General features: G+C 46.1%; 2 protein-coding genes across 3 annotated transcripts; one reads left to right on the forward strand and one right to left on the reverse strand.

The window, feature by feature from the left end:
• The first annotated feature begins 837 nt into the window (after positions 1-837).
• septin7b (septin 7b) lies at positions 838-13,311 on the forward strand. 2 transcript variants are annotated; one of them, XM_079343632.1, is made up of 13 exons: positions 838-940; positions 2,658-2,764; positions 3,785-3,885; positions 3,987-4,121; positions 6,624-6,741; positions 6,850-6,942; positions 7,042-7,138; positions 7,372-7,423; positions 7,512-7,640; positions 8,758-8,778; positions 10,016-10,151; positions 10,717-10,859; positions 12,037-13,311. In XM_079343632.1, exons 1-13 carry the CDS (start codon positions 931-933, stop codon positions 12,074-12,076), a joined length of 1,182 nt encoding a protein of 393 aa, XP_079199758.1. In that variant the 5' UTR covers positions 838-930; the 3' UTR covers positions 12,077-13,311. The 2 variants fall into 2 exon arrangements, with proteins under 2 accessions (XP_079199758.1, XP_079199759.1); XM_079343633.1 differs by lacking the exon at positions 8,758-8,778.
• A 591-nt stretch (positions 13,312-13,902) lies between these two features.
• Positions 13,903-15,088, reverse strand: LOC306824296 (protachykinin-like). The gene is made up of 5 exons (XM_079344381.1): positions 14,746-15,088; positions 14,402-14,504; positions 14,286-14,309; positions 14,144-14,200; positions 13,903-14,066 (listed from the first exon to the last, which is right to left on the reverse strand). The coding sequence occupies exons 1-5, from the start codon at positions 14,842-14,844 to the stop codon at positions 14,056-14,058; spliced, it is 294 nt and encodes a 97-aa protein (XP_079200507.1). The 5' UTR covers positions 14,845-15,088; the 3' UTR covers positions 13,903-14,055.
• Positions 15,089-15,181: the final 93 nt, after the last annotated feature.

Genomic DNA, 15,181 nt, shown 5'->3' on the forward strand with positions numbered 1-15,181 from the left:
GTCGCAGCGTCAGGCGGGAGACGTGGGCTGCTGTAAGTAGGCAGGAGATGCTCCAGTGTAACTTCCAGAAACCCTCTCCTTGCCACAGGCGAAAAGAGAAAAAGCAGCATCTGAGAATGGGCCTCTTCTTGTTTATGGTCGTACTGACATTCAAGGAGCAAGTGGAGTGGCCAACTGTCTGTGCTGTTATCGTAGCCCGGATCGTGAATCATTTCGCCCCCCGGGCTTCTCAGCTTTGGAAAGTGATTCTGGAGAGAGAATGGGTTGTTTGTCAGATGGCCTGAGATTGATTCCCTGTTGCTTTTTGTTTTTGTGCTCTCTCTCTCTCTCTCTCTCTCTCTCTCTCTCTCTCTCTCTCTCTCTCTCTCCCCCATCGCTGGCTGACCCTGCAAACACCGGCTCGCCCTGCGCTCCGGGATGGGACTGCACCACATCGATCTGCACGAAACAGCTGTGAGTAAAGCGTCTGTCTGACCTCCCTGCAAAAATAATGAAAGTAACAGACACAGTTGAAACGTGATGTTTTACATTTAAAGAACTGCGTCTTTTAAAATAGTACGACTCGTGGTTAGACGGTTAGAATGAATACAGAACAGAACAAAACACTTGATTTTCTGTCTCCCGAGATCAAATGCAACGCACTGAAAGTCAAGAATTTGAGGAATAATTTTGTCGAAGTCGTCAGATTTAGTCTTCATAAGGGTTTGTTTCATCAGGCTGGAAAGGAAAGGTGTGAATTGAAATGTTTTTGTTTGCTTTAGAAAGGAATTCAAAAGGAACCATATCAGATGTCTTCTTCACTTTGATGAGTGTTTTCTTTTTATTTCTCTCTCACAGCAGCAAAAGAACCTGGAAGGATATGTTGGCTTCGCAAGCCTCCCAAACCAAGTGTACAGGAAGTCTGTGAAGAGGGGCTTCGAGTTCACCCTGATGGTCGTCGGTAAGAAGAACGCACGCTGCTCAGCTCGCCCTCCGCTCGCCCTCGTTATAAAAGAATCACTTCTTTGTGTTTTGTTGCGGTTGGTTTTTTAAAGTCCGTCACTGCGGTTTGTTTTGCGAGGCAGATATTGCATGTGCGCCCCGAGCTCTGTGCTGATACACGGAGAGGAGAAGACGGGTGTATTGCTTTAGAAAAAAAAAAAAAAAAAAAAATTTAATCTTTATGTCGGGTAAAACTGTCACTCCGGATGGATTTATGGAAAGCCGCTCTCAGCGAATCAAAAGTGCGGACATTCTTAAAAAAAAGCCCTGGATGTGGTGTTTGACGACAGGCCAAAGTCCTCCTCTGCTGATCCGTCCCTGTTTGGAGGGAAAAAGTCCTCGGGTCAAAACCATTTCCTGTGGTGGGACCAACAGTTTTTTTTTTTTTTTTTTTTTTTTTTAACCCAGCATGCCTCTAAGAATAGCACATTTGTCCCGCGGCGTTCTGTGCACTTCACTTCTACAGACGCCATGTTTACCGTGTTTACATTCTGTCACTCCTAACATGTGAGGGTTTATTTACTCCTGTCTGTCACTCTGCAGGCTGTGGACAGAACAAGACTCTGACACAGGCTTTCTTCAGCTTTGGGACATTTTGAAACAATAATAATAATAATAATACGTTGGGTTTTTTTCAGCCTTTATGTGGTTATTTGGGAGGTGGCGTTCACTCGTCCTCATGATGAAGTCCTTCAGTTTGGTTACTTCCTGTTCTTTGCGGTGTCCTTTGTTAATGCTGCTGGTTGGTGACTAAGCGGTCCTTCGGGGTTTGTTAGTGCTCAGATGTGTTGTGACAAAAAGCTGAAGACAAATGGCAGTGTATCTAATAACAGAGAATATAGAAGGGGGGGGGGGGTCCTTTTTGAAGCTTGGTGGTATTTCAATGCCTGCCATTGTTTTTATTGCTGCTCTCATCACACAATATTCAGCTTTTCTTTCTTGGCTTGAACAAGCTGTGAGCCCACATGTCCCTGCAGTGTGTGGAGAGGGAGAGAGAGGGAGGGAGGGAGAGAGAGAGAGAGAGGGAGAGAGAGAGAGAGGGAGAGAGGGAGAGAGAATCACCAGCAGTGACTGGCACGTCCGCTCTGCCCATGTGACACACATGACCCAACAACCTGTTCACTTCACACTTAGCAGAGCGGCTCTTTTTCACACGCCTGTCACCGCAGAAGAAAAAAAAAAAAAAAAAAAAAGACCGCACGCCACCACACGGAACATGCATGACAGCCTGAAGATGCACGCTACGTGCCGGGCTCTGACCGTCGCTCTGGTGTAAATGTTGGCTTGTTAAATATTGACTCGTGGGCCGTCGGCCAAGGCGGGCAGCGTCAGCGCTCATTTCTACTAATGACCCTTTTCACTGGGAGCCGGGATACTGACCGAGCTTGAGAAGCGTCCCCGACCACACCGCCGCTCAGCTGCAAATAACAAGCGCCTTTTGTGTGTGTTGTTTCCTCTCAGCTGTTAAACCAGTTAGACGAATGTGTCGGACAAATGTCAGCCTCATCCTCGGACAGACACTCGCCCTTCCCATTGTCCCGAGAAGGTCAACAGTGATGAAACGCAGGACGCCGAGCTTCTCTAAACGTTATTCAACATTACGTAGTGATTTATAAAACCCTGATGCAGCCTCACAGGTCTGACCGACTCTTCTTCCTCTTTCACTTTTTCCCCAGGTGAGTCCGGGTTGGGCAAATCCACGTTGATCAACTCTCTGTTCCTGACGGACTTGTACTCTGCAGAGTATCCTGGACCCTCCCATCGTATTAAAAAGACAGTACAGGTGCGTTTTGATGTCTTAGTTTAGATACACGGCAGGCTTGTTATGAATCGACCGGGTTCGATTCTGTGACAACACCCAGCGTTGGGTGCTTTCTTGATTTGAATTACAACCTCCTGCACGCTGTCTCAGTGGCACAAATATCTGATGTGAACAGGTACTTAAAAAAAACCTGAATCCAAGTCTGTGTGAACGCACTCTTAAAAACACGTGGTGGAAAAAAATGTACTTCCGTTTTGCACGTTTTGACGACCCGAGTACACGGTGTCACTGGTTTGTAAAAGTCTGCAGAGGTTTTTATTTATCGTCAACAGTTTGAACAGTTTGGTCCCTGAACTCCTCTGAGCTCGACCTAGAAACGTCACGCTTCTCTGTTTCCGTGGTTACAGCAACGCGAGCACGATGAAGCTCTCGCAGCTTATAAAAAGGTTAAACTTGGTGTTTTTTTTTGTAATGATCGGTGTTTTAGAGTTCGGTCCCTCACACCGGAGAGCCTCGACGTTTTCTGATGTGGCGCTCTGTTTTCTCCCCGTATGATGCGCACGATGGCGAGCTTTAATATTGTTTTAATATTTGAGCAAATGAAGACGAAAACCTCCCTGATGGTTTTCTTTTTTTTTTTCTCCGTCTGGTTGAAACAAGTCCGACTGTCAGACAACTGCGGCCATAAATGCCATCTCCCTCAATTACACAACGTCGTTCCCAAACTTCAGTGCCTCGAGTGCTTCACTTTATCCGTCTGGCTGCTGACTTGACAGCTCTGCTGTCTCCAGACGCCACGTGCGCTCCTCTGCTTTCCCGGCATAGCGAGCTAATAGCACGGTGTGGGGCGGCGTGTCGCTACACGCTGCTAGCTCAAAGTGTTTTTCTCTGAGGAAATATGTGATTTCAGATGCTATCAAGCTTCCTCCAAGAACCGCTCAGCATCCCTCCCTGCAGGGACGTGTTTTTCACAGTCTGTGGCATAAATGAGAAGAGTCAATGTTTTCTTTCTTTTTTTTAATCTCTCGCCCCCGGCGTCAGGTTGAACAATGTAAAGTGTTAGTAAAAGAAGGAGGCGTCCAGCTGCTCCTCACGATAGTCGACACCCCCGGGTTCGGAGATGCTGTCGACAACAGCAACTGGTAAGAACGGTCGATCACAAACTGATCTCAAACATTCGAGCGTTCTGGATCCTCGTGGTCTTCACTAAATCTGTCCTTTTTTTTTTTTTTTTACGACTCAGCTGGCAGCCGATCATCGACCACATAGACAGCAAGTTTGAAGACTACCTGAACTCAGAGTCCCGGGTCAACAGGCGACAGATGCCGGACAGCCGGATCCACTGCTGCCTGTACTTCATCGCCCCCTCGGGACACGGGTGAGTCGCGTCACTTCAGAGACAAAAAGCAGGAAGATGAGTCAAAACGTGCACGCGTGGAGAGAAAGGGTCAAAAGGATCTCGACCTCCCCTGAAGCATCTTTGTGACATCGTGAGGTGTTCCTGCCTCGATCTAAATCTATCACAGGTAAACGTGTGTCGAACCTCCTCACGCCATCAACGTTTAAAGCAGAGAGCGACGCTCGCCGTGATTCGGAGGTCGTGCTTTCACAAAGTTCATCGAGCGGCGTACGTGTCGACTCCTGGATTATCTGCAGCCGATCAGAGCCGACGGTTTTCTGCAACAAGCTAACGATGTGAAATCTTTTACACGACCATTAATCTGGTTACTCGCTAACGCACCGAGCCCTCGGGCGACCTCTGCGTGGTTATCTCGTTAGATCAGCGGGTTTGTGTTTTCCTCACGGGCAGAGATGAGTCCAGTTGACTTCATCATCGGACGAATCACCATTCACCTCAGTGTCCCCGCCCCCCCCAACGCCAACTGTGCGCTGAAAAGAAGCGCCCTGCACGTCCGTCCTGTCTCCATGACAACAGTCGAATTTTAGACAGTCGCACGGAGGCGCGAGCCAAAGAGGACGGGAGGACGAGACACGATCTGTAGGCGGCAAAACGGCGGGGAATTGCGTACATTTAACAAAACAAAAAAAGACTTAAAAAAGATTTTCAACCTGAGCGCTCGGGAGCGAAAAGACGCTCGGCGGTGTCGCTTTCTGCTGCGAGCGCTCTCCGCTCATTAAAAACAACTGAACAAAGAAAACAGCAGAATCGACGTATATAATAAGCGATTACTCGTATTTGTTCACAATCGTCATCGATCAAAGTCTCTAAAATCCGAAGCAGCTTCGCAGCCTGGAAGACGAAGGCGGCTCGTAAGTCTTCTTCCTCTCGGGTTCTTTGCAGGCAGGAATCCGAGGTCACGCTCTGCAGCTCCTGACTGTGTGCTGTAAATATATTTGTTATCTCACAACGACTCCCCCCGGGCCGTTACTCCGAATGATCTCGTGAGACCGAGGGGGGGGGGGGGTTAAACTTTGAAGTGAAACAAAGTGGGAGGAGCTCGGCGATGCGGTTGAAGACGCTGGCAGACTGCCCCGCCAAATGTTTAAAGAAGACTTGACTTTGTGGATTTTTTTTTTTATATCCGTGCTTATTATTTCCAGACCAGCAGATCCTCAGTCTCTCCCTTTATTTAACGCTTCGTGGTTAGCCACTCTCGGAGGTCATTTCCTGCCCTGTTAGAATCACTTATTTGGCGTCCGTCTCTCTTAAAGGCATGTTTGAGTTTCATGTGATTCTAATGTGACAGCTCGGCCTTCATCACTCATCTTCAGCTTCAGAGACAAACGGAGCTTGTGCTGCTTCGCTCTTCACAGCGGTGGACAGTGTTGTGTTTGTGCGAGCGGAGCGTTAACCCCTCGTGCACTGAAAGCTGTCGAGCGTGATCGACTGTAAACGATGAAGGAGCCTCTGTCCTCCTCTTCCTCCCGTCTGTGCGTCGGTGCGTCCGTCCTCTCTGTGAGACGCTGTTTGTACAAGCCCGTCCTCTGTCACCACTCAGGCTGTACTTCAGCCCTGAGGATGGGCAGCGTATGTTCTCACACACACACACACACACACACACACACACACACACACACACACACACACACACACACACACACACACACACACACACACACACACACAGCAGCTGGATGATCTCACACACAGACACACTGATCTCCAACGCTGACACACGAGGTGGCTGGATTTTTGCTCGCGCATTAAAAAAAAAACCTCAAAGAAGTTTCTGTTTTTGGAAACTAATTTAGACAGAATCGATATTTTATCCTTCCTTGAATAAATGATGTGAACAGCAGACGTGTTCGCTGGTTGTTGTGTTTTTTGGCGTCTCGCTGAAGGCTCCAGGCCGACCTGCGGGGCTGCTTTCACTGTCAATAAAGCAGGATGTAGTTTGTTCACTTCACTTGGATGTCTCTGAAATATTCACACGTTACGAGTCGAGTCCTCTGCAGAGTTTTACATTAAAACATTGAACTGGTTGTGATCGTCGCTCCTCTGGCAGGTTACCACCGTGTGTGCGCTCAGCTGCTATTCGCAGGGTTTTTTTTTTTCGTCCGGGTTTCGGCGACGCACGACGTGACAAACATCCCACTCTCAATGAAACAGCATCGAGTTTTTCTTCCTTTTTGACTCGCAGTGAAATATCCACGACTCGCGTCTCATCTCGAGGATCTCTTACAGAACAATGCTGCGCTTCAACCTCATTAAATTCTGACATCACAGACTATTCATCCAGCGGGTAGCGGCGTGCTGTCCAACGACGACCAGATTCTTAGACGTCACAGAAACAGCCCCACGTGTGCACGCTTTCTAAAAACAAAAAACATCCTTTTAACATTTATTTGAAGATGAACTGTGCTCAGCTATGACGTGATTTTTAAAAGTTTGAATGAAGCCGTCGTCGTCTCTTTGCAGGCTGAAGCCTTTGGACATCGAGTTCATGAAACGGCTGCACGAGAAGGTCAACGTCATCCCGCTGATCGCTAAAGCAGACACCCTCACCCCAGAGGAGTGCCAGCTCTTCAAGAAGCAGGTCGGTTGTGTGTCGGCGTTTATTTAACTGTGGTCGCCCTCGCTGTCATGACAACCAGGAAGTGAAGACGAAGCCTCCCCGACTGACTCTGTACTCCTCCACCTTTAGATCATGAGGGAAATCCAAGAGCACAAAATAAAGATCTACGAGTTCCCCGAGACGGACGACGAAGAGGAGAACAGACTGGTGAAGAAGATTAAGGTATCCCGTCGACTCGCACGCCGTGTCACGCTGCTTCCGTCGGCGCCGACTCAAATGACGCCGTCATGGAAAATGTTCTGTTTCCCCCTTTCGACGCAGGACAAGTTGCCGCTGGCCGTCGTAGGAAGCAACACCATCATCGAGGTGAACAGCAAGCGGGTCAGAGGGAGACAGTATCCCTGGGGAGTCGCAGAAGGTACGACCGCTTAGCTCTGAGTGAAACACAATGAGAGCGTGCATCTGTGCTGATCATCAGCGACTCGCCGAGTTGGAAAAGGAAGCTGAGGATCATTTGTAAAACATCTAAGAGTCGTGATTCGACAACAGGAAGTGTATTTTACTTCTGTTTCCTTCTTCTCCTGCACGGTTGTGAATAAAGTCACCTTTTTTGTTGTTTTGCATATTTAACTTCTGTTTTTTCTCTTCTAGTTGAAAACAGCGATCACTGCGACTTCACCATCCTCAGGGACATGCTCATCAGGTACTGAAAATAACAAGCTGGTGTGTTCATCAGGTCGTAGGTTTGCGTCTTAAGAAGTCTGAAATTGTTTTGAATTCTGCGTGTGCAGGACTCACATGCAGGACCTGAAGGACGTCACGAACAACGTCCATTATGAGAATTACCGCAGCAGGAAGCTGGCGGCCGTCACCTACAACGGAGTGGACAACAACAGAGCTAAAGGTCAACTGTCCACAAAGTAAGTAACAGACAAAGATCAGGCAGGGGACCTGATCGTCTTTTTACCCTCAGTGGTTGAGTGAGGAGTTTTTGGATATGCGTAATTATGGCGTCGCAGAGTTGACTAACTGGTAGCTGTTTGTCAGGAAGCTTAAAGGTCACATGATCTCCTCCTCTTCAATCAGTGTAAATCAGTGTCCTCGCTCCTCTTCATCATGTGTGTGAAGTGTGTTGTTGTAAATCCACTCTGATCCTGTATTTGATCATGTCTATAAACCCCTCTATTTCAGCCCTGCTCAGAACAGGCTGTTTCTGTGTCTGTAGCTTTAAATATGTAAATGAGTTGTGTCTGACCACGCCCCCTCTCTGGAAGGGCTCGGGTGTACTCAGTGCTTTCTGGCTCCATGTCCTATTGTTTACGGTGAGAAGGCAGACTCAGAGGGCAGAACAAACACCTAGCTGTGGGAGTGTCACCCACCTGGGGGAGGGGCTACTGCCCTTTGTGATGTCATGAAGGGAAAAATCTCCAAACAGCTGGATGGAGGATGGACTTTTCTCATCATTGGGGGGTTTATAGACAGACTAGAGACACATGTTAGAGACACATGGAGACGAGGATTTTACCTTTAAAAAGAGTCAAAGAACCGTTTTACCAATCCAACTTATTTTCCTCCTCTTTTCTAAGTAAGTTTTAAATACTGCAGAGAAACACTTTGAAAAAGTTTAACACATTGATGAAGAATTCTTTTCCCTGATGCTTCGTAATTAAACCTCCTTCCTTAGAAAACGTTTCTGTGTGAAGACGGACAATCGTCCACTGATCATGCTTTTGTTGTGTCCTATTAATAAACCACTCTGCATAAAATCACGCCACGCTGCTTCCTCGTTGGCGACGACACAAGCCGACCACAAACTGCTAACTCACTCGGCTATAAAAGCGTAGCACGCCAGCTGACGAGCGGCCTCACACTGCTGACGCTAACGCATTAGAGCGTGTTCCGCTAACGGAGGCGGAGCGACTCATTGATTTCAAGGCTTTTGTTTTGATTTTGACCATTTTGCAGTGAAAGTATGTTTTGTGCATGAGCTCATTGTAGCATGCTGTGTCTCTGTGTGTTTTTTTATTTTTTTTTTAGACTTGACACAGTTGAAGGAATGTAAGTGGTCATTTTTTTCCTTATTTTTCGAGACCCTCGTGTTTGATTTTTATTCCCTTCCAGTCTTCCTTTTTTCCCCTCTCTCTCTCCTGTTGGCTGCATTTGGGTTATTTCCCTTCCAGTGTTGACTTAGCGCCCCCCCTCCTTCCCCCCTCCTTCCCTCCCTCCAACTCCAAACCAACTTCCCTCTGTCAGCAGATTTTTCCAGGAACAGCAGGAGAAAAGTGTGAATTACCACATCTCTGAATCCGTCCTGTCAGCTATGAATCCGATGGTCTCTCTTGTTCTTTTCATTGGTTCATTCAGCGCTGGTTCCACCTGCTGCTTCTACTAACAAACTAAAGACCTGTACGTGAGGTGTGCACCGCGGGTTAATTATTAACATGTCGTTATGACTTAATTACCTGAAGGTGAAACTTGCTGTTTGTTTGCTTTGCTTGTTTACTTCATGGTGAGAGAGCAGGCCCTTTAACCCATGAAGACCCGAGGAAAAAAATCCCTCTCAAACCTAAGTAACGTTTGAAATCAACCTCCAAAAACCTGAAGGAGGGTTTCAGAGTTTTTACCCAAATCTCTCTGAAGTTTCAGCTTCTGTATCAGGTAGCGGCTAAATTATCGGCTGTAACTGTACATTTAAATTTCATTTCCACACCTTATGAGACGTAGACTGAGAGCTCCTGAGAGTCCATGACCACAGCCCCGCCTAGTGGCGGTTAGCTGTGTTGCAATACGAGCAAAAAATTGGACTGGAATCGAGGGCCAAGATATAAAAAAAAAAAAAAGAAGTGTTTTAGCGACTTCAGATTTTGGTGCCAACGAGCGAGGAGGGTGCTGAAGTTTAAAACGTACACATGCTCAGATTATACCGAGAAGACGACGTCTTTGAGTCTTTTTCATAATAATATTTAAATAAAAAAGCCAACAAATGTGAATCTGTGTTACCTCTCTGTATATCTCACGTCAGGTCTCTAATGCAGCAAACATCCCGTGAGCTTCCCTAACATGTGAGCCTCCCTCCTGCACTAACAGACAGGTGGTCTGCATATCCAGCTTCTGGCTCTGTTCCCGTCTCAGACTCGTGGGATCCCATCTTCCTCTCAAACTTTCCCTCCTGCACCTGAAAATGCTGTTTTTGCTCCATGTTTGTTGACTTCGTCTTCATTCTGCAGTGCTGATCTAAACCTGTGTGTCTTCCGTGTGTGTGTGTGTGTGTGTGCGTGTTGCGCTCCTCGTGAAGGAGTCCGATGGCGCAGATGGAGGAGGAGAGGCGAGAGCACGTGACTAAGATGAAGAAGATGGAGGTCGAGATGGAGCAGGTGTTTGAAATGAAAGTCAAGGAGAAAGTGCAGAAGCTCAAGGACTCTGAAGCAGAGGTACACACACACACACACACACACACACACACACACACACACACACACACACACACACACACACACAGAGTTACTGCAGCGTCAGTACGACCCCTGGCTAACATTTCAGCTCTGCGATGCTGTGGATCAGTTGGTAGTTGAAGGTTGGGGGTTCGATTCCCAACTCCTGTAGCTACATATCCGATGTGTCCTTGTGCAAGGCACTTAACCCCAAAGTTTCGTAGAATTCGTAGAATTTGATTAAAATGTTTACATGAAAACATCTAAATTAATTAAGAACAGATTTTTATTTACATATTTTAACTGAGCGAGTTTTGTCGTGGTGGCTGCCAGACCACTCCCATGATTCCCCACCAACCTCAAAGTCATCTCTTGTTATGGTTTTGGTTGAGAGCCCCCTGGAGGCAGAATCTACGTACTGCACTTTGAGTAGTCCGAACACGAGAAGCTGAAGTCCGTTCACCAGATTCGACACATGAAATATTTAGCTTCCATCTTTAAAGAGGAAAGCCTCGCGATCCGCTGTGCTGACGTCCTGCTCCGTCTTCTTTGTGTCCGCGTGCAGCTTCAGCGGCGTCACGAGCAGATGAAGAAGAACCTGGAGGCTCAGCACAAGGAGCTGGAGGAGAAGAGGCGTGTGTTCGAGGACGAGAGAGCAAACTGGGAGACCCAGCAGCGCCTGGAGCAGCAGAAGATGGAGGCCTCAAGGTACGACGCACGCTCTCACTGTCGCAGCCTTCACACTGCTGCTGCTGTCCCGTTCACACACGAGCAGGTGTCATGAGCTGCTGCTGTCCCGTTCACACACGAGCAGGTGTCATGAGCTGCTGCTGTCCCGTTCACACACGAGCAGGTGTCATGAGCTGTCTGGCTGAGTGACAGTCCCCACCGTATGAACCTGCTGCAGGAGGACGGATCAGGGGGTCTGGACTTGAAACCTCCATTACAGTCAGACAAAACTATACACAGGATCCGGTTTGGAAATTAGCACCCGTCACCTGCCAACCAACATGGCTGTTTTTTTGTTGTTGTTGTTGTTTGGTTTTTTTTTAGGTGAATTTGCTAAACCTACCAGCTGTGTTGGCTGGTAAATAAACGTCATGTGACGGAGTGATTGTAGACGTAGACTGAGCTGGTCCGGCAGGCTCACGTAGCCCCGCCTCCTCCTCTTGTCAGTATTTCCTTTTTATACCAGGGGGGTCCAAAGTGCGGCTCGGGGGCCATTTGTGGCCCTTGAGTGGATTTTTTTGTGGCCCTTGACTTCAAATCGAAGAATCAGAAGATTTTGGCCCCAGGCCTCATCAGATGGCATATTTTGTTCTTTTTTTTTTTTTTTTTCATGTTAGCGAGGGAGACCTATAAAAGCCTGACTATTCTTTCCAAAAAATTAGAACACAACAGTTTCCCACTGCAATTAATTATTGTGTATTTACATTATTTTTTGAAGAGGTCAAAGTACAAAAAGTTCCTTCCAATATTAAAAAAAAAAAAAAAAAACCTGTGGCCCGTGAGCGATTCTAACGTGACAATTTTGGCCCGCAAGAAAAAAAGTTTGGACACCACTGCTTTATACTGTAAGCCTTCATCATGATGTGTCACATTATGCTGCTGGTGGGTAAAACATTTTAGTGACTGGTAGATTTTTTTTAATCCACCAGGAAGGCAAAAAAGTCAATTTGTCGTCTGATCAAACTTGATTTATTGTTTTCATTTCTTCAGCTGTTTTAACTTCTCTGCTGCCCGACGTCGAAGTCTCACATTTGTCCTTTTGTCTCTTAACGTTCCCGTGAGATGAAATCCCTCCGCGCCGTGACGCTTCAGATCTGCAGCTCTGAGTAAAAGTTACTGACCATGAAATCTGGTTTGTGTCTCTCGTCTTCTGCAGGACTCTGGAGAAAAACAAAAAGAAAGGAAAGATCTTTTAAGAGACTGTTGGACCAGGACCGCCCCAACTCAAGTTGTTTTTTTTTTTTTCTGTTTGCCAACGTTGCCGGTCAGGACGCCAGTACGTGGCGCTGATGTCACCCCCTTCCTCCTTCTCCCTTCTACCCCCCCCTCCCCCCTTCACCCCCCTCCCTTTCCCAGCTCCGTCTGCCAGCACAGCTCAGCTTCCACTCCCCGCCACCAGAGGGAGCACTAGAGCCTGTAAAGCGAGGAGGTGAAGGGGGGGGTCTCCCGATCAGAACTGCCACCACAGACCCCCCCCGACCCTCGCTGCCTCGGGACTCATGTTCCCGACAGAATGTGATAAATGTGCCGACAGACAAACCCCCCGTTTATAGAAAGGCCAAACCCACATTATTATTTTAATTATTATTATTATTGATGTTATTATTATTATTATTATTGTTGTTGTTATAACTGAATACTGGCCCCGCCCCCCTTCCCCGCCCCGATTCGCTGCTCTCTTCTTTCTATCCCAAGGTCGCTTGTGAAGGACGGATGTGTACAGTTTTCTGGAGTGACATTAACTCATGAGTCGTGTGACTGTTGTACAATCAAGTTCTGGTGATTTGTTTTTGTTTACAGCAAAATGATGAAAGTGACGGTGTGTAATGTTTAACCCTCTCCTCCTCCTTCTTCTTCTTCTGTGGTGTGTTAAAGTGAGAGGAGGACGAGGCGTCGTTTTAGAGTGTATTATCTGGTTCTAACCCGTCGGCTTCAAAAAAGTGTCAACAGAAAAACCTGAACTCAAGAAAAATAACTAAGAAAAGCACCTTGGGCCTTTTTTTCTAGACTTCAACAAAAAGCTAAAGTTTTTTTAATTCTCTCCCTGAAGTGTAACGCTTTCTTTCCTCCTCTGTGTTTAGCTTTTCCCCCACTAGCCTCGGACCACCATTTATAACGTCATGCGTGTTATATTTCACTTTAGTTTATTTTTATATATACCGAGCCAGCTGAAGGTTTTTTTTTTTGTTGTTTTTGTTTTGTATGTTTAGAAACTTCCTCAGAGACTTAAGAGCAGCGTCACATTTCCAACAGTGAGCTCGGACGCTTTCAAGAAACCTCAGTGTTTGAATTACTGCAGGATCAGATCAGTGGGAAATGAAGAGTCGACACCGCAATCTGCTTGGCTATGTACTCCATCTCTGTATTTTTAATTTTATTTTTCATTTGTATTGTACAAAGTCACTTAATAAACCTGTGATGAGACCGAGAAGTGAGAGCCTTTTTTTATTTAGACTGACGCATTTTCTTTTTACCGATCTGCACGTGATTGGCCCTCAGTAGTGACCCTTACTATTATCACTGTGTTAGTGTAATTAGTCACTTTGATTGTATTCACTGTCGAGGCCGAGCCGATCGTGTCGGATGAATGAAAGTCAAACATTTTTTAACCACTAATGAAAAGTCAAACAGCCGACCGCAGCTGAGGATGTTTGGGGGGGTCTGTCAGGTTTTTTGGGGGGGTCCATGCCAGATCAGGACACGCCCCTGATTGACAGCTTGAGTTTAAGGAATCTAAGGATTCCATGATGTTCAACAAGAAATGCATGTCAGGTCATAGACGCTCGGGTTTAGCGTTTTAAATATTTCTTAAATGTATAAACGATAAATAAAAAGGTAAATACGGTCATATCAGAACGTTTTTTTTTTTTGGACTAGCTGGAATCTGAAATGATCGGAGCTCATAGTTAACAAGACAGCAAGAAGACGAGCTCTCCTTATGCATCTAAAGGTTACATCAAAACTACAAAGTCTCAGAGATGCATTTTACAGAAGACAGTTTTCAACATTTTATTCCAACGCTAGATGGCGCTGTTTCTCACAAGCATTGGAGACAGTTTCACTGTGTCACATTTTACAGGTTATAATGGAAGAATCATTGACAGACCTTGAAAAAAGGAAATAAAACAAAGTAATAAAATAAATAAGACTGTGGATCTTCAGTGTTGTTCGCAGCTCAAAAGGCTCCTGCAGGGATCAAATCATCTGTTACCAGAATCACACTTCACTCCAGTTGATTTCACGTCAGCACAGAAGTGTCCTACCTGGATCCTCAGAGCCTCTTTTACCCATCAGACCCACGAAGGTTTGAAACTTATGCCCTAGAAAAGAAAACAAGTCTGAATGTTTCATTGTCAGTCCAGGTTTTTTTATTTGATGTTGAGAGCAAGAGAAATTACAACTTACGTTTACGTGCTGTCTGCGTTTTTGCTGTTTAGAGGTAAATTAAAAAAAAATCAGACGTGTGCAGCTTTCTTTAATACAAATCAGGTTTTAAATCGGTGTGAAATTACGTCAAATACCAAACTCTTTCCTCCTCAAGAGTCCCAGATGTTGGCGTGGTCTCAGTTTTCTGGTCATCCTTCCAAAGACATCTTGAATTCCTCCAGAGTTTGGCCATTTGTTCTTTCAAGAGAGAGAGAGAGAGAGAGAGAATAGTTACCCTGATCCTCCAGACTGTAATTGTCCCATAAAGACTTGTTCCATATCAAAACCTCTTCCAGGCTATTATCGTGAATTATTTTGTGTTTCAGAAATTACTGCTCCATCAGCTCGATCTGGAGGCGAACGCGTAAAATACGTGCGTAAAAATCTTTCTGTACAAACAGGCACATTCACGTCTTTTCTCCAATCTCAGGGGTCTTACCTCCTCGGAGCCTTCTGTCCAGTTGTCAACGTCCATGTAACGACCGCAGACATTTGTAAGAAGCAGTGCAGCTATTAAAACAAGTTTAACGAGCTCCATCGATGCCAAAAGAGCCGTGCGTAATTTCACTTCAATTCCTCCGCGTAAAAATATAAATGCTGAAACCTTTCTGCGTGGACTATGATAATAAATATTTGTGTGCAGGTTGTAAACAGCTCGTTGTTGTATAATTTTGAAAGCTAACACTGAGCAGAGACTGGTCTCCAGTGGTCCTGTTGCGCACTGGGGCTTTTACGCACTGATGGAGTGGATGATGTTGGTCCTCTCCGGTGATTAGTCTGTGAGTCACGAGGCTTCATTTCGACATTAATTATGAAAAACACTCTTCTCAGACAAACCTGCAGGAAATGTTGTTCTGTAAACTTTGACCTTATTA

Source organism: Symphodus melops, assembly GCF_947650265.1.
Source record: "Symphodus melops genome assembly, chromosome: 5".
Taxonomy (NCBI): Eukaryota; Metazoa; Chordata; class Actinopteri; order Labriformes; family Labridae; genus Symphodus; species Symphodus melops.